Genomic DNA, 26195 nt, shown 5'->3' with positions numbered 1-26195 from the left:
AAGTCTTAAGTGTAACTTGTCTAAGATGATGCCGGACTGCTTTAACATTATTTCAGTAGGTACATGTCTTGACTGGGAGATGAAGATTGCTATCAGTCTTTATACTGGATACAAACCAAGTAATGGCTAAAAACACTGGTATTTTTTCCCTTTTCAACCTGAATAATTAGTTTGAAATTCTATTGACGTTGTTCAGGGACAATTTTAGTTATAGCTTACCCTGAACTGGAATTTACCCAGAACTGGGAAAAACCCTCTATTTAAAGCAAGTAGTTTTCGCTTTGTATAGGTTTTTAAAGACATATTTCAGACAGCTGATTTTTCACTTCCCTTAAGCGGCTCTCTGTGCTATATCTGTTACACAGACAGCAACAGCCCCCCATTGGAAGGTCCCTTTTGCTCTTTCAGAGTACTTGAAAAGGACTTGGGAATAAAAGAGAATTGAATATGAGAGCTTGCATGCCTAATGGGCTTTCATATACCAATTGAAAGATTGTATTCAAAGGTTTAGGGTGAATTTCTAATGCTTGTTTTGCTTTTTGACCTACTGGTTAACTCGTTTATTAACAAACATTTAGTGATTGAGGTGGAGCTCACTCATTACCAAGGAGTTTGTGGTTTGTTCAGCAGTAGGAAGTTACCATGTTGTGTAGCCTGAGCTGTAGAAATACAGCCTATTGACTGGTAAATATTAGTGAGCATTTGGAGAGGTACAGTGGGATGTGTCAGGTTCCTTCATATTCGTCTGCATCTAGGTCCCTTCAAAAGGGAAAAACTACCAAGATACTCAGATTATCACAGTGTTGTAAAGCACTGACCTAATTTGGTTATTTCTCAGTTTAGTGCCATTAGTTATATTAGACTGCATGCATATTACAAGTGGCATAGACAAAATTAATATTATTCATTGTACAGCTTCGAGCTGGAGAAATACTTAGGAAGCAGAAAATATATTTGTAGGGGGTTTTCCTGACTTGTTTAATAATCCTGGATGGTCATTTTATCTTTGACTGACAGTAAACCATTAAGACCAAATTGAAACTTTGTGCCCTGAATGACTTTGTGTAGGTTTCTGATGCACTGATCTTTGTGTTTCCTTGGTGTTCATTGTTGGTGGGGGTTTTTTATAAATTACTTTAAAATAGGTGAAGAAAAGAGTCTTTCCGCTGCATCAGCAACATTGCAGAGAACAGTCACTGGAAGAGCAAAGGCTGAAAATTCTCTTTAATTTTTTTTGAAATGTGCACAGATTTATGCTGTGTTTTCCCCCTCCATGCAGTCACATGAGAGTACTTGCCAAATTGTGAATTAAAAGATGTACTTTGAAATTCACTACATATATGTTTACCCATCAAAATGTAGCAAAACAGTTTTCAATAACAAAGGGCATTCGAACATTGGAAGTAGCATTCAAATTGAGTTCACTCCTTTATAAATTCCTTGATTCTTGTTTTAAAATTTGTTTTACTTTCAGCTGTATCCTCTAAGAAAATAGCTGTATTTTCTAAAGGAAATGTTCGGCATGTCTTCAAGTTAGGTAGGCAGGGAGAACATTTGAATTTGTTTACTTATATAATTCACGTTATGGATCTAAGTGCACATATGCGCAAGGCTAACACTTAAATGTCTTCGACAAGTGGATGCTTTAGGATACACGTGAGATCTTTTTGGGATGATTTACATATGTTCCTTAATATGACTGTGTATGCCCCAGTCATGTTCGTGCTCAGAACTTGGGCGTGTGAGGGAAGTGGTGTCCCAAACCTTTTCTGTTCTTAGCTGCTCGGTGAAAATGGAGTGTTTTGTTACTGCCCTTTGGTTTCCCCAGCATAGCACATGGTTCCTTTCCTGCCACTTCCTTGGCACTATTTTCTTTGAATAGATCTGGTCTGATGGTGGATCTTCAAGTGCCTGTTTTCCTGATACCACTCACTTGGCACCATTTTCTTCGCACAGCAGGCTCCCTAGCTCATATTAGCTGCATCAGTTGAGTGCCCAAGAGAAAGGATCTGCTGCTTCTTTGAGATAATTGGTAGAACAGGTGCCATCAAGGCATATGTTTCAGATCCTTTTTTACTCCATAAATTATATTTGTTTTGTAAGAATTAGGGTACCTCATAATTGTCTGTAGATCATTTTGCTTATGTTTGATGCTCTGATGATGCTTCTCTACCTGAGAAGAAGGTGTAGATAAACTTCAAGGAAGCTAGCACAGCTGTCTATTCCTGTTAGTAGTAGTGACTTTATTTCAGTTTGAGATAAGAGAATAATTGGTAATTAAAAGACAATCTTATAGAAGAAAAAGAGCTATTGCAGTGTCAGAATTAGCTTTAGCAAGTGGTAGAACACTGTGGACTCCCCTTGGTGAAGAGCTGGAGCATCATTTAGTTCAGCGAATTTCATGTACTCATTGACACTGCACAGACAACTAGCAGGCCTCTGTCTCCCAGGTCTGCAGGATAAATAAGAAATGGCGAATTCCTTTTTATATGCCCATTGTTACTTTCTCATTTTCTTGTCGAAAGGTAACTACCACATCATGGACAGTTAGGGTCCTGCAAGTTCAGGGCTAAGGATGTATGATCTAAGAAGGCACATCTGTTTCTTCACTGCATTACTTGTTTGGCTTAAGTGATCGTATCAGCTCCAGATACACAGTCAAATCAACTATTTTCCCTCTTCCGTTTCTCCTCAGTGACCCAAGAAGTCTTTTCTTCGTTAGTGTCAAGAACCTATTGACTGCCAAAATACACATACTCTTGAGGTGGCTGAGAGAACCGTAAATTCCAGGGATCCATTGATTCCTTTCACAGTATCAGAGCTTCAAGGTTTTTGGCTAGCCTAGAGACATACCAGCCTATCAACACTCTCCCATTTAGAGCTTTCACTATCCAAATTTTAGGGTGAGAGGCTATGTCCTCAAAGATTTGCAAGCTTACTTGTGACAGAAATCAGTCAGCCAGACCTCTGAGGTGGTATTGTGTAGTTATTTTTTTTCATAGTGTGCTCCTGAGGAGAACTCAAAAACCATATTTCATTTAAATTAAACAAAATAGTGTATTTAACTTTTTGATTTAGGAGGAAGTGCATGGCATCAAGGAGAGGCAGTAGAAAGGAAGGATTTATATACAGCACTCTCCTTGCTTTCTGATTATTCTTGTAGCCAGCCATCTCTGTCCACAGCTGTCTTCTGATCTGGGCATCATTTTTCTCCTCTGTTTTTAAAAGGGAAGATGAAGATTATTTCCCAGTTCTCCCCATTCTTCAGCATTCCAATGTAAGACACAGATATTTGTAATGTGTGTATATTTACCAGAGTAGTTACCTGCATGTTTTTTCCTCTATGGAGTTAGGTTTCCCAATTGCTGTTACTCCTACAGGAAGAAGGGAAAAGTTCCCAACAAACATACGTATATTTTTTAGAGGTGAAATATCTCTTCATACTCCGAAGTTTCTTGCAACATGGTGCTTGAGTTGCACCTTTTATCAAGAGCTTAGTGTCCCAGTTCTCTAAATGTAGCTCATCTGTGTAAGTAATGCAGCTGTATTAGGGCTCTGTTTTTCTGGATGTATTGAACACACAGACCCTTTTGGAAGTCTTGAACTGTTTGTTGTTTAAAGATCAAAGCATTCAGCCATTTCTGAGTAGCAGTTCTCTAAATATGGGTAACGAGCTGTGGCAAGACTTGATATGAAGCCCTAAAGGTAGATTGTTCTTCTGTGAGCGCTACCAGAAGCAGCACAAAGAAAAGTTCACAGCCTGCAGCAAAGCTCCATCCAAACCTCTTCACCAAGCACTGTCATCTCTGACACTGTGAAGAGTGATGTGAAGTGATTCTCTGCCACAGAGTTGCTTTGCAAGAGTACCAGTGATATATTTAACTACTTGGAAATAACCACAGAGTGCATGTACTTGTAAGTTGTCACTCAGAAGGAGAGGTTAGTTTCCAGCTGATATATGAATTCCATGTGCATTCATTCTCCTTACTTGCCCTCAGGTTTTTAAAAATTCTGTCTCTAGCTGAGTTAAAAATGAAATGGGGCCATGCATGGCCTTATATACCAGTGAGCTGAGCATGAGGAACAGTAGGATTTGAGCCTAAGGGAACAAATTATCCGGTTTTAAGGAAGTGTCTGTACCTGTTGTGTGAATTTGCACATAGTCTAAACTTCTGAGACAATGTTTATAGAGGTAAGTACTCTCTTTCATGTAGAAGTTTCCCAGGAGGGATAAATAAGTAGAGGAATCCCCAAATGAAATTCTTAGGTTTCTTGTTAAGGAGCAGGTCAAATGGATAATGGCTTTAGTTGCATTTGACATTTAAAATATGTAACTTTTGATTAGACATCTTTGCAGCAGACAGTAGGAAAGATAATTCCATCTGCCTGAAGGAATTTGTGTTAATTTTGCCTGCAGGGAAGTGCTATTGAATGTATTAAATAAGTACTCAAAGATGAGCAGTGCATTTTGATTGCCAGTTGTTTGTGAAGGCTCTTTACTTTTATGATGCATTACCACTAAAAAATTATGGTTTGGTTTAAGATCAAACAAATTAAACTGTAGGCTTCAAAGTCCCCAGTTTAAACCAGTTAGAGGTTAGAAAATGCTACAAATTGTCATTCTGACTCCTTTTATTTGCATCAGATATTACAGTGCTTGTGTGTAAATGAGGAAATTCACTAAATAAACTAAGCCTGTTGTTGTATTTAGGTTGGCGAATAGGGCAGATACTTTGGAGTATCTGATAAGCAGAAAGAAGCTTTAATGCTCATACTTTAAGGAAAGGCAATCCCATATGCCTATAAAATCCTCCAAAGAGGATTTAAAATGTCCATGGTTCACTTGATACGTGAAGATTTGAGCAGTTACCCATTCGAGAACTCATTCTCACTTGACCTGAACTTCTCTCCAGCAGATTGCCAAACTGAGGCAGCAGCTTCAGCGCAGTAAGCAGAGCAGTCGTCACAACAAAGAGAAGGAACGTCAGTCACCTCTCCATGGCAACCATATAGCAATCAGTCAGACTCAGGTAAGTGGGTAGCTCCTTGTATTAACAGCCTCCCACCTTACCAGGGTTGGCTGAATAGCCTGCTGAGCGTTCCCATCTGTCTTGTGTTCTCTTGTGTGGTACACTGAAATGCTTAAGTCTGATACACTGTACCTTCACTGGAGTTTATCTGATGGTCATCATGTAATAAAAGAAGGGTTGCACCAGGATAACAACTGAAATATGTAATGATGTAAAAGTTTTGGGCATGGCCAGATAAGCCTGTGCTTCCAGGCATACATACTTGCTTCCAAGACTAATCTTTTGTGGTAAACTTTCGAAGCTCCTGTGGAGGGTATTTGCTTATAAGTTTTGCAACCTAATTTTATCTGGGCTAGTTAAAAAATAAAAATAGAAAATAAAGAAAAAGAAAGTACCAAAGCAGGGTGCAGTGGAGGATGCCCAAAGCAGTCATGATCTAGTCATTACAACGTGTCAGCAAAATTGCAACCCACATTACAGTTCTGAAGCTCAGGTGAGGTTCAGTCAATGCCTTCACAGACCTTAAGCCACTTGTAGAAAGCATTTAATCATGGCTTATTTGGGAGTGCAGATATTTGAGTCCTGATTACATTTCACCTATAGTAGTTGATCCTTAACTTGGAGTGCCTGTTACTAACAGGCCACTCTTTGAACATCTGAAATGTTGGTTCTATCATGGTATTTCCTGAGTACCTTTTTAGCTACCGGGTGTTCTATAAAGCAGTTAGTTACAGCAGCTGGTTGAGCTGTAATGGCTGATTCCTTACATTCCTTCTGTGGGGGTAAAGTCTTGTGGTCAAAACCTAATGCAGTGAAGACAATAGGAATTTCATACTTTTTCCTGAACCTGTTATGCCTTTGTAACAAAGGGTCCTGCAACATTTTGCATAGAAAAGCATTTTGCTTTACATCTCAGAGTAAGCTGTTGCAAGTACCTATGCCATTATAGTCACATAGCAAACAGTCTTTGACACAGATTGAAACCCACCTAGGACATATGCTGTGAAGAAACATTCTTTAGTACTTGGAGCTCACTTTGTCATTGCTCATGTGACATTTAGATTTCTCAGGAAGGTGTTCTCTGATAGAGCCGTTCTGCAGGCATTGTGTTTTGGCAGTCAGAGAACGGCTTGCAAATGACTTGCACCTTGGGAGCTGCACGTTGTGCAAGATTCACTTGATAAGAACTCAAAAAAAATGTTTACGTTTTGTCTTAAGCATCCTGTGATTCTGTGAGTAGGAGGAGAACACGTTGATTGACATGTGAACACGGTTCATGGCTGTCAGTGTAGCTGCTGCCAAGGTGAAGCTTTTAAGGTTGACTGTGTGAGATGTGTGTGCATTCTTGTGAGTGTTTCCTGTTGGTAACAGAGCTCCACTCGACAGGCTTTTCTGAAAGCCATTTTTTTACTTACTTGCATGCTTTTGTCTTAAACTCAAGATGATTTCTCTTAAGACCTTTGACATAAAGTTCTGAGAAGCTATAAGCTAATGAAATTAAAGGTTCAGAATGAATGTTTTAATTTTCATTCGCTAAAGCCAACCAAAAGAGAGTAAAAGTGCATTAAGTGAATATTTCAGTTGAGTCATTAAGCTTTAGGAATGTTATGAAATGCCTTTTGGATCCCAGTTAAAACATTAGCATCAGGCCCCACACGCTCCCCGTCCCCCTGCAGTGTAAACTGTAGTCTGTGCCTCTGGAAAGTACATACACCTGTCTGCTTACTACCAAGTGAAGTCATAGAATGCTTTGATTATACAACTCTTCTTTGAGTTAAGTAGAGATGATACATTGGGTTTTTATTTATGCAGGCATTTGTTTTTATTTAAATTCACTAAGTAAAGATGATCTTCTGGATGGCAAAATTAATACACAGCATCTTACTTAGTAATGTTTTTAGTTTTGGTCTCAGACTTGTGCCTTTATTCTGTTTTCCATCTTTAAATCATGTTACTGTCTACCTTCTAGGCTTGTATTTCCAGATCAGTCCCTATGCCACTGTCAAACATTTCAGTGCCAAAATCAACTGCTTCACGTGTGCCGTGTAATGTAGAAGGAATAAGCCCTGAACTGGAAAAAGTATTCATTAAGGACAACAGTGGAAAAGAAGAAGTATCCAAGGTAAGCGTATAGTAACATGTTTATGGTTGTTATCTCTTTGTAATCTATAAACACCGGGAAAACCTTCCTCTTGAGGAACCTTCCTTGTGGCTGAAATTACAAATAATTTTCTTCAAAGAACTGTTGGAAAACTTTGTTTCAATGTTTTAGCATGGTGGGGTTTTTTTTTTGTTGTTGTTGTTGTTTTTCTTTTTTATTTTTAAAGGGCTTTTGGCCAGACCTACTTTGTTTAGAATGCCCTTTCTGTAGAGAACTTGAAAATTTTTGTGACAAATACAAGTGTTTGAACATTCAGACACTTCAGGCTGCAGTAATAAGTAATAAGAGATCAGGAGGTTGCTATATTTGCTTTGTTTTGCACTCTTTTTCTTGTGCAAGATGTAAGTTCCCAGTGCTATGCTCTCTTTTTCGGTTTTAATGCTTTTTTTCTCCATAAACTGAATGTGGACCATTTTACTTCCATGAAACCTCTGTAGTCTGTCATGGAAGATCTCTGTGTGGGAAATAGTGACAAAGGGGGCAGCTTTGCTTTGGAGCCATTGGACTTGTCACTGAAGAGTTTAGTGCTTGGATGACACTTAAAATGTGGAATTCTTCCTTTACAGCCACTGTTTCCTAAACACCCAGTGAAAATTTTCTGCTGTGGAGTAAAGTACTCCACCGTTTTTTCTAATCTTCTCCAAGGTGTAGGTGCTTTTCTCATGAATGGTCATGTAATAGCAATTCAGTGTACGAGTCAAGCTATAAAACTTCAATCAGAGGTTTAAGATTCTGAAAGCTTGTATTTGCAGTTCTTCATGTCATTAGTAAACTTTAAAAGTTTGGGAGTAGTCTTGGCTTCTCCAGATACCTAGTTGTGTGGAAAAACCAGTCTTAACAATGAAATACTGTAGTAGTTAGTTGTACACTAAGTTTTCTTTCCTAAGGCTGTCTTATCCCTTTAGAAGAGGTGTGTATTATAATGGGAATAAGGAAAAAAAAAAAATCAAACATGCAAACTGAAAGCCCAGCTCAATAAGCCTTGTTGCAGCATCTCCAAAGTGAGTACAAAAAGGTGTGTATTGTAGTGCCACCACTGATGTTGCTATGGCTAGGGTTTTAATCTCCTACAGTTGGAGGATATTTCATTTATCTGTCAGACAAATCATCCTTGTAAATGTTGTCCTTGGGTTTTAACAGCTTATTGCTTGGGATGCAGAGCTCTCCTGCATATGTTACTGAATGTACTGACTCTGATCCAGCAAAACAGTTAAGCACATACTTAAGTGCATTGTTGGATTTGGGCCAGAGGTGCTCAGCAGTTTATGCAACCAAGGCAATAGTGAACCCTTCCTCCAAACATTCAGCTGGCGAGAGCTTCAGACACAAAAGAAAGTCATAAATCAGACATTGCCCTTGAAGTCAAGTCCATCTTTGTGGGCAGAGGGTTGTTTCCTGCTATGTAACTGTTAATTTCTGTGAAGTCTGGTCTTGTGGGACCTGTAGTGGGACTCCTAGCACTGTCTTTGAGATTACTAGATCTCAGTTTGCTTATGGAAGATCATAACAAGGTCATAATTTACTCAATCTTACTGCTGGTGAACTTTCTCCTAATAAACAACTTAGCTGTGTTTTAGCCTGGAGGAGTTGGGGCAGCTAGGTTAAGCGTTAGGAATTACTGAACAAAAGATAAATCGTAGGAAACCAAACTTCACTGGTTTCACTGCTAGTGAGCCTGTTTGTTTTCCTTTGAATTTTCTGCCATTCTTTCTTGCTGTAACGTTTTGTATTTTTAGAAACTGTTTTAAAAGCACAGTCAAAGATAGTTTGTTGCTTTGGAATATGTCTTCTGTCTTTACTCATTCTGACTTAATTCTGTTGGTTCTTCGAAACCTTTTTTTTGTTTTAACATATTAATGATTCAAATTGTAGTTATAAAAGTAAAAAAACCCCACCACTATTGTGCTGTCCTGTTATTTTTGTGTTTCATAAAGATAATTGATGATTAGTAATGTCTTTGTGTCATTACCTTTTAAAAATCCAATTGACTATAAAGTTTAGAGGGATTGCAGAGTGGTCAAAATATTAAAAAAATTTCATTCTTTGCAGTTTAGCTATAGATGTATTTTTTCACATAATTGATCTTGCTTAGTTAGTTAGCTGAAGGTGTTTTCTTTTTGCTCTCATAAAAATAAGTTGTCCTTATTGAGTCACTTCAATCACCTCTTTCTCCTCAAATTTATTAATAAACTTTTAATTCATGTTCTAATGCTTAAATTATAAATGTTTAATTTATTCAAAATTCTTGGATATATTTTGCTTCCTTTTTTTGTAACCTGCTGATTAACTCTGACAAGGTGTGATGGTGTGTCTCTGTTCTCACCATAACTTTTAAGACGGAATCAGCTTTTTTTGAAGTTGTTGCAGGCTTTTGTGTCCTTGTCCCATTGTGACTCCACAACACAAACGTTGGAGACTGAGGTACAATAAGATGATGGACTTTTTGTAGGGATTAAGGGTTAAGAGGTGTTCCCGCTTATGGAACACAAGAGTGAAAATCGCGAAAAGTGCCCTGTAGCAGAACACGGAAGTGTTCATAGGCCTCCTGTTAGGAAAAACAGTCTACTGGAACTATCAAGTATACAGAAGTAATTAGAAATAAAGACATTTTGATGGACTGTCACACAATGTAAGTAAACTGATTACTGTGTTCCTTGTTTGATTTTTAATGCTGCTGGAAGGAGATGGCAAGGTGGTTTTGTGTACCCATCTGGAAACTTAATCCTGTAATAAAAGGACTTTTTATTTTGCACAGATGCAGAGGATCCTCACTTAAATCTTCATAGCCTTCATCTGAAAACTCTGTTTTTCCCAAGTGTTCCTTCCTAGGATACATTATGGTTTTTGCACTTGCACCTCATCTGATGCACTGATGCCAGCAGGAAGAAGCACTTACCTGTGTTGGCCTTGGTGTTCCAGTCTAGAGGAAAGTTTTTAAATCAATAGCATTGAATGCTTTGCTCTCAAGGAGTTGCCTCCCAGATAGATGTACAGCTTGTGAGGAGACTCCCATCAGTAGTATTTTTACAGACTGGTAGCATTCCTGATTCTCCTAAGTAGAACATTTTTGGGGTTTTTTCCAGCAAAAAGATCATTACTGAAAACAGATAGGTGAACGTTAACAGTATGTTGAGAAATGCATGCTTGCTGTCAAATGGAGCATTTTCATACCTTTGCAGGGAGATGAGAGCAGTATGTAACTGTGTCCAAGAACACACATCCCATAGGGATGGACAGGTGTCCTGTCAGAATGCATTTGGCATAAGGGAAATAAATGACTGGACATACTTGCAAAAAACCCCTCAAGAAACAGTGTATAGAATGCAGTAATTTCTTGTTGTTTTCCATGCATTGGGCATTATGGAAACTTAATAGCAGCTGTACCAAATCAGTTACCCTCTTTCTTATGTTGTAAGGTTGTGAGAACTTCAGTTTTAGAATAGTTTGGGCATGACTCATGAAAAGTAACTTCAGAAGTGTTTTTTTATGTTGATCAGGTTTGATACATAAAGTTTTTGACAAGCAAAATACTTTTAGTTGGTATTTTCATGGAGATTTTTGCACTTGTCAGCATTAAGGGAAAGATAAATACAAAAGCACAGTAATCTGAGATATTAACTGGCATTTTCTATGCCTTAAAAGTTACTGCACTTGGAAAGTATGATAAATATTTAGCTTTTTCTGCTTTTGTGCATCTTTAGATATGTGTGTAAAAATATGGATTATTTTTGTACCTCAGGCTTTATTTCAGAGGAGATTGAAATATGTGATTTGGGATATACTTCCTGACTAGCTGAGACTACATTGTTCATCCAGGTGTGGAAGAACATCTGTGTTATCCTGAAGTCTTTAATTATGTGATCACTTACTGGTTTTTTTTCCCTCCCTGGAATCCTTGTTTTACCTGTTACATAGACCATAGTGTATGCCCTTAATGAGCAGCTGTTGGGTGTTTTTCTTTTCTCCTCCTTAGCTTTGTGTCCTCATGCTTACTGTTACACCTTGCTTTGAAGTCAGAAATCTGAATTTTTTCCTGAGATTTTGCTTCTTTTTAATAGGAGTATGTCTGAAATTTTGTTCACTTTACATCACAGTTATGTGAGAAGAAAGACACTACTTACACTTCATGGATGGGGAAACAAATCCATCAGGGTTCTGTAGTGTTGTTCTTCAGGTAACTCAGGATGTTGTATTCCATTTTAGGAGTTCAGGGTGTAGTCTCCTTCTGGATCTCTTAATGCAGAATACTTTTACAGATCACACCTGTATAAACTGGGCATCCAGAAGAGATACAGTAAAAGACAGAGGTTGGTTCAGTTGATTCCCTGACATCCCACAGAATTTTTGTGGCAGAGAGAGAAATAAGAATGCTGTTTTGCATCACAGTTTTTTTGTTGGTTTTTGGTTTTGTTTTGTTTTTTTATGTGTTTTTTTTTTTCTTTGTTGGTTTGGTTATGATAATTATGAGACTGTTTTCTTTCACAGCTTCAGTCTTGTTTTTTCTCTCTTCTTTGTGTGTAACAAACACTACAGTGCTGCAGGTCTGTCTTGTGCATTGAATGAGTCAGGGCCTGTTGGGGGTGGTGGGAATAGAACGTGCAGTCGTGTTGTAACGCATATGCAATGTGAACTGAGCTGTTGGAACAGACCACACAGCTGTGCCCAAACCTTACAGCATTTGATGGAGCAACTGTAATGTTCTCTTTATAGTGTGTTTCTTTGCTCTTACTTGAAATATGAAATGGTATTAACTGGAAGGCTCATAAGAAGAAAATTATCTTCCTGCTCTGCTATGTCTGCCTCTCTGTGTAATATGTGGTGGTTTTCTGGATAGACTGTTGCTGAAAAGGGGAGAATGTGATACTCAGCCAATAGGTGTCATGTCCTCATTGCTAGCAAAAGCGTTGGGTTGAATTTTAGGCTCTGGAACAAGCTGTTACAGTTTTGGAATATATGGGGAAGAGAGGTAATAAAATAAAAATGTTCTCTTGAAGTGAGAAGGAAAAAGACATTAATTTTTTTGTAGCTAGAACATTTAAACTGTTCTCTATGGTTTGGACACAGTTCTTCCTGAAGTGAGAATAAAAATTGTTTAAATCTTGCAGGCAATTTTCCCCCTTTGCTTCTAAGCAAGACACTAATTCCCATTTGATTTCTTACATTTAAAGCAGCACTGTCTTTATTAAAAAAGCTAATTTTCCACTGGGAAGGACAAGTAAGTAGAGCGTGCCAATCTACTGCTGTGAACATGTCTATGCAGTATGTTGCAGAATGGGATGCAGGATCTCTCTGGCCAGTGCCAGCTAGGCTGATACGGGCAGGCAGAGCTTGCTAGCTTTGGTTCAAGACAAAGCCTGTGAGCCTTGTTACAAGCCTGTGTGTGCATCTTCTGTAGAAGGATGGAATGTAGGGGTGTGCTAAAGAATTACAACTTAGTAGCAAAACTCGGATGGTTTCCTTTTATGATTGGTTGTTATGGCAATAGTATGCCATTGTATTTGACATTTTCTACTTTCCCTTTTATCCAAATGTGATCTCTGTCAGGGTACTTGTTTTTCTTTTTTAATAACAGTGACCTTTATTGAAAACTGTAGTACTAAGTATGATTAGAGAGGGAGGTTTGCTTTTTTAAACTGTCATAAAAACCATAAAAACATAGCACTGGCATGTGTTGAAGTGTGGATGTTAACTGCATTGGAACATGTGCACATTGCCCCAGTACTCAGCGTAATTAATGTATGTTGTGTCCATTGTACACTGCATTATTTTCTTGTGTGAGATCTTCTGTTCTTTAAAAAATGCCTTGTTTGTTCTTCTTAAGGCCTCCACTTATGACTGCTACAGGCTGACCTTGCTTGTGAGTTTGATGTTTTCTCTGTAACTTGAGTTGCTTGTTTCTCTTGCAGCCTTTGGATATCCCTGATGGTCGAAGGGCCCCGTTACCTGCTCACTATCGTAGTAGTAGTACCCGAAGCATTGACACTCAGACTCCGTCTGTCCAGGAGCGCAGCAGCAGCTGCAGCAGTCACTCACCATGTGTCTCTCCCTTTTGCCCTCCTGAATCTCAGGATGGGAGTCCCTGTTCAACAGAAGATTTACTCTATGACCGTGATAAAGGTGAGAGTAGAATGGCCTGCCTTTACCTATGGGAGGCATGTGATGTCCTGCTTTTACAACTACCTTCATTTTACTCATTACATCAGTTTTTGTTTTTGTTTGATGGCTGTGGAGGGATTGAGGATTTATCTGAAAATTGGTTTTGTTTGTTTACATATCTTTTTCCCTCTTGTTTGTGAAACTTCACAAACATCTTCCATAAATATGTCAGAGGAGCACAGCAAACAGTTAATTATTTATGAAGATTCTAATGTGAAGAATTCAGACTGTAACATGTTGACATTTAAGAAAGGTTTCAGGAAGGTTTGTGGTAGACTGTATATTTACCGTAGGTGAGTTGCTTGCTGTTCAAAATGGTGATGAAGTTTTGGACTGCTTTTAAAAGTACTCTGCTTCTGAACTCTTACATTCCACCTGAAGCTATTTGGTGAGGAGTTCAGATACCTGTTTGAACAACCTGATGGAGAGTAATTACTTCTCTGTGTATGCTGCATAACAGCTCAAAAATTCTGAATAATTTATGTGTTTATCAATATCCTGCTTTTTTTTTTTTTAAGTCTGTAAAATGTTGTGGTTCTATAGTGGGAGTCCAACTGGAATTTCAGTAATTAAGAGTTACTGACAGACTGTGGAGTATGGGAATGTAGGCACCAGTGTGAAAAAGACTGTGGCTTTTTTTTGACAACAGTTTGCTAATAAAATTACCCTTGTGCTTCTGGTCAGCTAGCTGAAACGTGGACTTCAGTATGGAGGATGTAGGATTTGAGTAAATCATGCAAACTAAGAGGAGTAAGTTTCACAGAGGAAATGAAAACTTCTAAGATTTAGCATATATTTACTAATAAGCTAAAGATAGTATTTTGAGGTTATAGGTAAGGTTAAGCTTTTTTCTGTAAATACTATCTGTTTGTTAATTGCTAAGGTAATTTGGGAATAGGATTGGGGAAGTCAGCAGGAGAAATACTAGCTTTTCTTGATTTCTGAAAAGTATTTTTTTCCCATCTTGGATTTAAAAGGAAGTAGTGGAAAACAAATCCATCTGCCCAAATCCTGAACTGGGGGTGCGTTAAGTTAACCACATTAAAGTAAAAGTCTTAAGTCAACATGATAGTTGGCTGTGCTCCAAAAATAACAGTGGTATTAGCTTACCCCCACCATACTCCTCTTAGACTACGCATGTGAATTTTAATATGTTGTCAAGACTGATTCACTATAGAAACATCCACTAAAGTATTAGCACACAAAAAGCCATCTTGACAGGTAAATTGGTTCATATATGTCTTGATAACAAATATAAGTTAAAAAGCAAGGAAATGAATAATTCCTTTTGCAGTTAGTACTTTGTTATCACAGTAATGGGAATTTTCAGCAGTACATTTATTGGCAGTAGCGAGTGAAGACAGTTTGAAATAGTGCATCTAGCCTTTTTAATGCTTTTCAAGGCTTTTTATCTCCTGCCTTGTATTTTTTGAACAGCTGAATGGAGTGAAATTTATGAGTAGATACTTATTTGTGGATTTTGGTTTTAAGACTGGCTTTAATGCTAGGCTTGTATCAAAAGTCTTCTCCAGTAGTAGTGTGTAGGTGATGGTGATAAACAGCCAGTTTTTTAAGTCATCATGATGGCATTTTAAAATCAGTTTAAGTAAGGAATGTAATACTGTGCATATGAAAAATGAAAGTTTGAACTGCTCATCACAACTTAATTCTTTAAGGGCAAGATTAAAAACTAGGAAAATATGTAGCAGTTTTCCAAGAGAAGGTAATTTGTTCAGAGGTTATAAAAACATAGTCAGAAAGGTGCTTTTTACTTCTAGATCATCCAGATAGTACAGGCCAGTTGTTCTGAATGTTACTCAAAATCATTAAATTATAGATAAATGAGCAGTATAGGTAGAAATACCAGAGAACAACAAGTTATGAGGGACAATTTATTACATTTGTTGTGGATGTTACCTGCTCTGTACAATAAAAACTTGGGAAGGTTTCCACACCTTCATTTTAAAGGCTTTTGTGATGCTAGAGGAAAACCATCATCAGTTTTTTGTGAGGCCTGTTAAGTTCGGAAAAATGTATTGTGTAACCAAATGTAGATGTTTTAACTATGTTTTCTTGTTACTTTTCTCAATGCTTGATTTTCCTCTTGATGGGAATAACTTGGGTTTACCATTAAAAAGAAGAATTATCAGCATTATTAATGGTTCTGGGGTGTGTTGCTGAATAAGAAAGGAAGGTTAGTTTGACTGAGAGACATAAGCAGTGAGAGGAGCCCATGGTCCGTACAGACACAGCACTGCTTTACATTCCTAAAGCATCTTTTTGTGCAAAGCTGTGCTTTGGCCTGAGGCCCTCACAGCTGTCCTTTGGACTCTATCAGCTGTTGGGTTTATCTTTTTGCAAGAAGCTGTTAAATAATTGAATTTTTCAAAAGCAAGTGAAAGCTAATTTTCAGGAAAGGCCCACAATATTGCTCTGAACACAGTATTGATTAGAGCAGACAAGGAAGGGTTGGGAAAGAAGGTATTTTCATGGCACCTGGCTTTATGATTTTATATTAAAACCACTGGTTTCACTAGATCTGTTTTGTGATGCTCTGGTCCACGAAACTGTAATTCAGAGCCCTACATAGCATTCTCGGCAGCTGTGACAGAGGTGAAATTCAAAGGCATCCGAATGTATAAGCAGATGAAATTTGGGGGGTGTTTTTTGGACAAATAGAGATGGTATACCCTGTTTTTCAGGGATTTTGATTTAGGTGCCTTTACATAGCATTTAGTAGTCCCACTGTTGCTAGCAGGCTCTTACAAGTAACATGTTCATGAAGATGAACTGAAGATACTTGTTAAATTCTGGGCATCTGATTCGTAGTTTTTTAAAGGGAGGTTGTTAGCGAAGTCTTTGGATAGTCTTATTATGTGTTTTTGAACATATCAGAACAAATCCCAAGGCTCACTGGCAAATTTTTGTTTAAGTATTGTCACTCAAAAAACTGTTCTACGGATTCTTTTTTAGTTAGCCTCTTTAGTTGTTCTAATGTGTGCAAGCTGTAATTTCTGGTATTGAGGTTAAAAAGGTATTTTTAGTGTTTTAATGACAATCTTAAAATGTCTTCTAGATAACAGAATATATCTGTTTTAAGTATGTGTCCAGAAATTTCGTGTGATAAGGCTCCATATTGTCTGCTGTGCATTTGTGGCAGCAAAACTGCCCAAAGATTCCATGGTCACTGTGAGCGGGGTGGAATGGGGTGGGTGGGCTGGGACACGCGGCAGGGCGCCCCCTGCTGGTGGGACGTGAGGGCTCGGCCTTGGGGCCTCAGAGAGCAACAACGGCACAAATCAAACACTCGCACAACACTCGAGATTTGCTGCGTCTGTGTCGTCGGGGATTAGTGATGGGATAGATAGCACTGCAGAGCTTACAGGATACACAGGTGGAGACTGTCTTAAGCTGTGAATTCCACTTCTTGCCGCTTGTGGCCTGTGTTCCCAGCCCCTTCTGCTCTCGCCCAACACCCGGCCTGTACGTGCGGGTCTGCTCACAGCCACACGTGTTCTTCAAATAGTGCGTGCTGTGCGTTTGGTCAGAACGAAAGTCTAACAACTCGTAGGCTTTAAAAGCAGGGAGGGTAAAGAGAGATACTTGTTTAGCAGCTGCCCTACATAGAAAGTTTCAGCCAGACAGGGCTAACTAAACCAAAACCTTGTCTGAAAGCTGAACTGGCTAGTAGACAAGATTTAGAATCTTCCAAGAACTGACTTAACTTTGAATTCTGTTTGATTCTTCCCTTGAATGTACTGCCATGGTTTTCCACTATTTGGTGAAATGAACAGTAGTACATTCTATGTCTCTAATTTTTTAAATAGAAACTTGGATCTTCAGTTTTAAATATTAGAAGGAGGAAACAAACTGTCTGGATTCTGTTAATGATTTCTGTGTTTGGAATGAGCAGTGTGGGCCAACAGTGGAAAGCTGCCAACAGGACCATCATGCTCCCAACTTGGCAAATATCTGTATCGTTTCTAAGCACTTTCTGCCTTAGTAGTTAACACCAAAAATTCTGTAAATAGAAGTTCTGTATTCACTCCACAGCAGGAAAGAGCTGAATAATCAATATGCTACTGAGGTTCACTTCAACTTACTTTTTTCCTCATATCTTTCATAATAAGTCTTCAAAGGGAAATGTGACATTTGAGTTGATTTGTTTCTTGTTGTAAGAGGAAGCAGAAATGTTTCAAAACAGCTAATATTAGCCTTTGTATTGGAGTCATGGTAATATAAAAGTTTGTGTAGTTACTCTTTGCAAGCTGTTAAAGACAAATCTGTCCACTTGTGTGAGGTTAGATCATAGTGCTTGAAGCTTGGGTAGCTGAAAGGCGACACACATGCACAACAGCAAAGTAAACAAAGGTTATAAACTTGAGTTAAAAATAAGGTACCCCACATTAGTGGAAAGATTCCAAAAGAGCTAAAGCAAGAGCAGCTGTTTCTCTCCAAGTAAGGTGTATTTGTAAGTTGGGTCCCCTTTAATTTTAATATTTCATTTTTTAATTGTAATCCTAAGCAGGGCATAGGGAACCACTAATACAACCCTGGGAGAGATGTTGCTCTTTGAAAAGGTAGAAGCCACTGCAGAAAGCTAATTTTCTGTGGATAGCTATTTCTGTACCTACTTTATTTCCTTAATGCATTCACTGTGATGTTGTTAGCATGACTGCTTAAAGGGAACCCTTTCATAGACTTAATATTTCAAACTTTTGTGCTGCTGTCATTACTGGACTTGAGCCTTCTCTCATACTTTCTGAGAAGTACCAACAAATCTGCCCATTGCCTTTTGTCTTAGATCTTCACACCTTTAATTCTACGTGTGTCTGGTTACAATACACACATACAGCTGGAGTTACGAAGAATACCTGTATCATATAGCCAGTAGTGATGAGAGAATTAAACTGCAGAAGTTTTATTCTGGATACTAAAGCAACTTCACAACTGTGAAGCAAGTAAGATAAGACATTGTAATGATGAGGTAGCAGTACCTGTGTCACAAACTTGTTTTATTACAGCTTCTGAGCTGTTCACGAGACTAATAAGGTCAACATTCCAGTGAAGAATTATGTTTTAAAATAAGACACAAGGTGTATATGCACATTTTTAATAACACTGTTTATACAGTGAGAAGGCATTTTCTCATTACCACTCATAATTCTTCTGCATGTATTAGGCATATTACCTTGTTCATTTATGGTTTTTGAACTACGTAATAAAGAATGTATTTGTTTCCAGGATCACAGCTCTGCTTTGTTCCGATTGCAGTGTTCTGGATAAAAATATCCTCCTGTTACGTGTTGTTATGCGATAGATTGCTGCTGCACCGAAGCTGTTATTCAGAAGAAATGTGCTATACAAGGGTGTTAGAAGTAGCCTGCAATAAAGGAAACGCTGTGGTAGAAGCAAACCAGCGTAGTGGCTAAATTGTGAAAAAGGCATCTTGTTTGGAAATCGAATTTAATTAAAAAGCACTCTCAATCTCTAGTAATATAACTGCTTTAAATTTTCAGACAGTGGGAGTAGCTCACCGTTGCCCAAGTATGCCTCATCTCCCAAACCAAACAACAGCTACATGTTCAAACGAGAGCCCCCAGAGGGATGTGAGCGAGTGAAGGTCTTTGAGGAAATGTCGTAAGTAATGCCTTTTATATCAGCTGGTATCTGCAAAGCAGTAAACCTGTTTACTGAGCCTATTCAACTGCAGATGAATAAACTATTCCAGCTGATGGGTTTTTCAGGAGCAAACTATTCTTATAGTTTGTGCAGAAGAGAAGTTGAAGTGTTTACATTGGTGTGAAGAGAAAATGGAGTCTTTTACCTCTTTTTGTGCACTTATAAAAGGCAACAAAAATCCAAGCAGGAAAGATAAGGTACATAAATTTCCTAAGCATTTATTTAAACCTCTTTCCATGTATTTTTTATAACATTTTAAATTTTCATGGCTTAAACAGAAACTCTCCTTGTCATAATTACCAGTTTCAAGCATAGGTTGCATTTTGATATGTATTAAACATATAAAATGGAATGAAAGATATGTAAAAGATTTGTAGATGGTAGTATGCTTATGGCATAGACTTGGCTCAATATTTTTGCTGAGCAAGAAATTGGAAGTTAAACTCTTGGACATCATGTCTTTTTTCCCTAGACCCAGCAGTATTTGAGCACAGCACATGCTGTTGAGGTTGCATGCTAAGCTCCTGTGGATGAAAGAATTAAGGAGGGGACGTTTCTTGCTCTAACAACATTCGTTGCCTGCTGGGTGGTGAAGGGAGCAATGTTGGGTTGTGGAAAAAGCCTCCAGACAAATGATGGAATACGGGAAAGGAGAGGTCTTTTTATGGAGGTCCTCAAAGGGATTTAAAATGACTGAATATGTTGTTGCTGCATTGCCTATGAAAGAAAAATTTGTGCCATTCGAAATTCACTGCGGCATTTTTCGTGTGCATATGTAGTGCAGATTTTTTGTGCTGGAAGTTGCATGTTTGTCCAGTAATTACCAAGTCATTTTTTGTGATGGTACTATTTTTAATGCTGTGGATCAGTTAGCTGACTACCAATATGGAAGATGTTTGCCCCTCTGTCCAATTAATCCCATTCCTTGTCATTCACATTTTAGCAATGTGTAGAACCACAAAGTTCATGATGTGAAAAACATCTCAGCTGGCCAGATATATAATCTTTTTTCTCGTTGTAGGTCTCGTCAGCCTGTCTCAGCCCCTCTCTTTTCATGTCCTGACAAAAACAAGGTTAATTTCATCCCAACCGGATCAGCTTTCTGTCCTGTAAAACTTCTGGGCCCCCTCCTTCCCGCTTCAGACCTGACGCTGAAGAACTCTCCAAACTCTGGTCAAAGCACAGGTTTGAGCACCCTGACTGTTGAGCAGCTTTCGTCCCGGGTCTCTTTCTCATCTCTGTCAGATGACACCAGCACAATGGACTCCCCAGAGATCCCGGTACAGCAACCGTCCCAGCAGCAGCAGCCGCTTCTGCAAGAAATTCAGACTGAAGACCATTCCTCTCCTCAGAGCTACATGCTAATCTAGAGCAAGGTGGAGCAGGCCTCTGCCCTGAGACAAGGAGTGAGGAGATCCTAGTTCAGATACATCTGCATGAGGTGGCAACCTTTCAGAACACCACGGAATACTTAGCAGCATTCAAAAAAATATCTCAACACTGTTCTTGGCAGGGACAGAATCCATATTCAGCATTTTTTGGTGAGAAAGCAGTAATGCCTGCAGAATTCATATATCATTAAGCATTTTAAGTGGAGACTATGCATTTCATAGTACGTTTGACCAGATTAGTACTGTGTCCTGTGTTCTGTTTCAAATTCTACAGTATAAATAAGCTCTCTCTATATATAAAAAAATGTTGCCTGTCTGAATAGAAAATGTCTTGCTGTGTTGTGTCCTATGGAAAATACTGTACTTCAGAATTATGTTTACAATTGATCCAGGTGTTTATGTTTCTAACTTCCGTAATACACACAATGCAAAAAAAAAAAAAAAAAAAAAAATGGCCACAGCAGTTGCACAGTGCCCACCCTATGGCCTAGCTTCAGGTACTTCTCTTGAAGTGTAAACTCAGGTAACTTGGAATGTATATCATATTGGAATATAAAATATTTTCCAGCTACAAAGCTAAAGAGGGAACATCACTCTTTTGCCTTTCCTTGTTTTATGCATTAATATTTCCTCATTACATTCCACTTTCTTGGAATAAGTGCATTCAGATCCAGGTGAATGATGACCCTGGACATGGGTGAACATGAGGAGAACCAGCAAATCTGTGATGTATATCACTTTGTCATGTGCTTACAAGTAAAACAACTGTTGCATTTACTGTCATTTCAATAGATGTAAAATTGTGGCATTTAAAGGTTTCAGGTGTTGCTCAGTTAATGACTGTTAAACTGTTGCAAATAAAGTGTTCAGTACTAGGCTGTACATGAGAAACATTCCACATTGTGTGTGAGAGGATTTTGAAAGACAAGAATGTTTTTGTTAAAGGACAGAAATTCTTTCAGGTTTCACAGGGGGCGATTGGGGATTTCCTCTCAAGGTTTTTGTTGGCAGTTAAGGATGTGAAATGCTACTGTTACCGTCTAAAAGTCAAATTAATGTTTAGTTTCTCTTTTGGAAATGTTCGTTCATTTGCTGGTTGGAAATAAGTTTTCAAGATTTTGTTGAGCAGTGTTAGAAGAGCAGCGTTTTATTTATGTAGTGAGTAATTGTGTTTGGGTGAAAGTCCAGAAGTAGCAAGTGGGTGTTCTAAGAGGGGTGGGGAAAACAATAGTTTTAAGTTCATGTTACTTAAAGCTTCTCCCATAACTTTCAGTTACTTGTGTGTGTAAAAGTGTGCTTTCCCCCCTCCTTAAGTGTGAATAAAAGAAAAATCCATGTAAAATAATCCTGGTTTTGCAGGCTGGACACTTTCTCAAAACAGTACATGGCAAGATTGGGTTTGTGGTGCTCTTCTATTGTACTGGAAAAAGAGGAGCATTGCTTTCAGAGATAATTTTCTGTGATACAAAGAGGACCCCAAAGGCAAAATAAACTCGGTGTTCTTGCTCCATTGCTTTCAGCTCATTGGAACTCTGTTTATGCTGTCTACTCCTAAGAGAATAAGGTTCACCTTTTCCAGGAATTGAAGAGATTAGTAGCCTGCAGCTACTAGGAGCATTTAAACTTGCTCTTCTCTGTTTTTTTCTGCTTTTGGAGATGAGATTGGAGGGGGGTGAGAGTGAGCCACCCCTCACCACTAGTGAGGTGGGAGGGGGGTGAGAGTGAGCCACCCCTCACCACTAGTGAGGTGAGAGGGGGGTGAGAGTGAGCCACTACTCACTAGATATGTGCTTTTTATGGAAATAAAGCATTGCTTCCTTTTTATTACTGAGTTTTTGTTAACGCTGTCTTACAAGGTGGAATTTGCAGCCTATAAAACATCCACTGTTTTTTGACTCCCCTTGCAGAAAATGTAGAAGGAGAGAGGTCTGTCTCTAACCATTTTCATGTGAAAAAGCTTCGTGAAACACAACAGCCATCTTTAACCCTACTAATCTCAGGCCTAGGTGAAAACACTATATATTTTATAGACTGAAGATAAAGGGCAGAAAATACTCATGATGTAAGTATCAATTCCTTTTAATATTTTTCTTTCTAGACTAACATTGCAGTATGATGACCTTTTTATGCTCTGGTTATGTCCAGGTAAGAAATTATAGTCTCAGTTATTGGTGTTAGGTTTCCAGGGGATATGATGAGTGGTTTTTAGGTCAGTGCTGAACTCTGTACAATATTGGCAATGCCATTACATGTTCTTTATATTTTTTCCATGAGAAACTAAATATTAATTAAAATGCACATTTGTTCTTAGCAGAATTGAAGGTTTTGAACCAAATGTGTTAAAGCTAATGCTTTGCCATGTAAATTTCCCAGCAGTTGTTTATCTCAATTGTATTCTACATCCAGCTGTAGAAATTTGTCAAATATTGTTTAAAGTTTTGTACATAGTTGTACTGTTATTTCTAGCCACTGTGCTGAACAGTATTCAAGTTATCACACAATATTGCTTTACACAAGGAAATGTGTGGCTTTTGTTTTGTATTTTTTTCGGTATAGAAGTTCCTGTGTCTTATTTAAATAAAAATTATAGTTAAAAAAAAAAAAAAGTGGTGGGGACAACACACAAAAGCAGTGGTTCATTTATTTGTTTTGGAAACTCTGCATGAAACACCATAGGAGGAGATTAAATTTTAATATTGTTCCAAATTTACATCTAGAATAATGCCAACCACGTATGACTAGTGTGCTATGTCTTCTACAACAAGATAATCTCTTATCTATTGATTTTTGCATAATGCTGTACTCAGAAGCAGGGAAAAACCCTAAAAATAGCTGAATGCTTAAATATGCTTTAAATAGCATACTCTGTTTCTACATAGCACAGGAAAAATACCAGTTAAGAGTTATTTGAAACGATGTATCTGCTGCTGTGTATGTGGTATGGCTAATTTCAAATTATCTGTTGAAAATGATGAAAGCCATTAGATGTTTCACTATGTGAAACTAAGCTAAACCCCTAAAGGATGTGGTATAAATCTACTGACAGTCTTGGTTTCATGTTGTTTTGTATGACTCAAATGATTGTCATTTGACTTGAGGAATAATTCTTTCCAGATGGGGGTGAGGGGGAAGGAGGAAGAAAGAAGGATAATATTTAAATCCATGTAAATCCTCCAAAGTCAGTGTTTACTGAAGAGCACTATGGCAATAACCATCAAGAATGGATTAATGTTTATGGTCATCAGTCAGTGGAAATTTTTTCGGCATCCCAAAGATTGCAAGGTTTCTATGTGACTATGTTAAAAACATCAACTGGAACTTAACTAAAACTCCTGTGCAGGGTCAGGAGTTGGACTTCAATGACCCTCGTTGGGGTCCCTTCCAGCTCAGGATATTCTGTGGTTCTGTGATCACACCCTGCTACGAGAGTGCTTGGTGTCCATCAGTGAGAAGTGGTGTCATTTCAGCCATTTCATCCTCAGCTTGAAGGGGTTCCTAGGAGTAGCTTTGTGACCATCCTGTCCCCTAAATGGATTTGGCTGCAGCAGTTTCGGGCTGTCCTTGAGTGGGAGTTTTCTCAGGAAGTACTTTGACAAAGGTGTGTTGCTGTGCAGAGATGAGCTGCAGTTTGTGTCACAGGGAACTCGTAAGTATCCTCATGAACCTAGGCCTTGCCTGCTTAGTCACATTTTGGTTTTTTTCCCACATGAGCCACACTTGGTGTGCTCTGTTTAACTCACTGCCTTTGTCTTCCCCAAAGCCAAAACAAGGAGTCTGAAAAGCACTGAGAGTAGAGAGCTAATGAAATAATTTTGCCTTGAGTCTCTCTTTTGTGAATAAAAGATCTTGACTTGAACATACATACATTTTCTAGTAATTCATGGCTCTGGAAGTGAACACATCAGAGACTGGAGGACTCTCTAAGGGGAGCCCTTGGCTGTATATGCTGGGGTAGGGGACAAAAGATAGTGAGTGAACCTGCTTCTTGCAGGAAACGGTGCTGTCAGGGAAGTGATTTCTGGCTTCCTGACAAATTAGCTCTTGGGAAGGGGCAGATACTAGCACAAGGATAGAGTCTCAGTATCTTCACAGTATAAGCATAAGGAGTAACACAAACGAGAAATTGTGATTTCAGCCAACATCTCTAATCCATTCAGTTGCAAGGAAACACCATCGAGGCTTAGCAAACCAGCTCCTGGCCTTGCTCCAGGGTAACGGATTGGGACCTTCAGACATTACTTGAGGTACAACCCAAGCAGTTTGGAGATAACAGATAACTAGTAGAAGTTAGTCAATTACTGTTGTAAAACAGCCTGCCTTGCTGTGTAAAATACAGCCATGAAAACAGATTTGAAGCTACTCAGTTGGGAGGAAATAACTGAAGTCCACGTTATGTATATGTCCAGAACCTAAATGCAAGGAAAAAGTGAATTAAAGCTGGGAAAGTACACACATTACACACACAGTCATCCAAACTTGGTACTTGGCTGAAGGAAGTTGTTTGATCAAAGACTGACATGCAGTTAAATTGTGTGTATCTTGTTTCTGTTTTCATTAGTGTAACCAGTCCTGGAAAACTCTTGTTTGGGAGAGACTGTAAAAGGCTCAGGGAAGAGCTATAGGAATAAAGTACTGGAAAAACCAGAAGGCGGCTGTGTGGGAGCTCAACATGATTAACTTGATGGTTGAAGAGTGACTTAATTTCAGTTAGTAAATACCTACACATGGGAAATAATTACTAATGAGCTTTAAATTTAGCAGACATGGAATACTAAAGCAGTAAGAAAATGAAGGTAGATAAATTCACATTAAAAATGTGGATTTGTTTTAGCACTAAGTGTAATTAATAAATGGGCCAAGATGCAAGGAAGGATTTTTGCCACGTATTGATATGTTTAGAGTGAGATGGTTTTACAAAGAAAGTGCTCAAATAAGGTTTTTATAAGCCTTACTAACTTCTGATTATTTGGGGCATTTTACATTTCAGTTGATGGTAGAGGTGGAATTTTTTAACTACCTTAAGCATTCTTGCCTCACTAAAGAAGCAGGTGCTGCAATATTTTCAACTAGGGTGTTAACACATCTTTTAAACTGTCTGGAATAGGTCTCTGGAAAGTTCTGGTTTGTCAGACATGAATGAATCTCCAGTAAAGCAGAGGTAGTTGAGTAGCTTTATTAGTTATTTTGATTCTGGCACCTCCCCTATAGCACCATAATTATGGAGAGGTGGTAAGAAACTGGAGAGTAGGTGTTGTCTTTCTGTAGTGCAGCAAGTCACAGAAATAACTCAATTACTCAAGTGGGGCTGAGAGGAAAACACTAATTGAGGAGGTAGGGAGTTTCCTCAGTAAAGGCCACATTGGAAGTGAGTGAACATGTAAGTTAAACTGCAAATTCAATTGGTAACAAGAAAGAAGAGCAATTAGATGAAGCTGGATAGAGAGGTGACCCCATTTTTAAGAACAAGTTGAAATTTTATCTCAGGTTGTAAGAAGTTCTGATGGGAAATTTTTAGGCTGCCATGATGTGTAGCCTGGAAAGCTCAAAGGCAGAGGAGCTGGAAGCCTGTGAGAAGAGAAGGTCGTGTAATCTCTTCCCCCTATTGAATTAGAGACTGAGCTTCATAACAAAGCACAGTTAGGTTAATACTTGTGCCTGTAGAAAAGTAAGGGGGTGTGTGTGTGAGCTTTATTTTTGTGTGGTTAAACTTCTCAGTGATTTGTGCAGCTGTTGGTTGAAAACAGGGTTTGCTCAGGGCAATAGTAATACCCATGG

General features: G+C 38.5%; 1 protein-coding gene across 6 annotated transcripts in view; it reads left to right on the top strand.

Moving 5' to 3' along the window:
* GLCCI1 (glucocorticoid induced 1) overlaps positions 1-22941 on the top strand; it is a 54428-nt gene extending 31487 nt beyond the window's left edge. For 2 of the 6 annotated variants that reach the window (XM_048304859.1, XM_048304850.1), the window contains 5 exons: positions 4917-5030; positions 7000-7152; positions 13098-13308; positions 18867-18987; positions 20051-22941. In XM_048304859.1, the coding sequence (XP_048160816.1) occupies positions 4917-5030; positions 7000-7152; positions 13098-13308; positions 18867-18987; positions 20051-20399 (948 nt within the window). In that variant the 3' untranslated portion in view covers positions 20400-22941. Of the gene's footprint in view, positions 1-4913; positions 5031-6999; positions 7153-13097; positions 13309-18866; positions 18988-19113; positions 19227-20050 lie in introns of all 6 variants that reach the window. The other 4 variants (XR_007203874.1, XM_048304841.1, XM_048304881.1 and 1 more) reach the window with 4 other exon arrangements.
* Positions 22942-26195: the final 3254 nt, after the last annotated feature.

The sequence above is a fragment of the Corvus hawaiiensis genome, chromosome 1 (assembly GCF_020740725.1).
Source record: "Corvus hawaiiensis isolate bCorHaw1 chromosome 1, bCorHaw1.pri.cur, whole genome shotgun sequence".
Lineage (NCBI taxonomy): Eukaryota > Metazoa > Chordata > Aves > Passeriformes > Corvidae > Corvus > Corvus hawaiiensis.
Note: the sequence above shows the minus strand (reverse complement) of the source record. Positions and strands in the feature narration are given on the sequence as shown.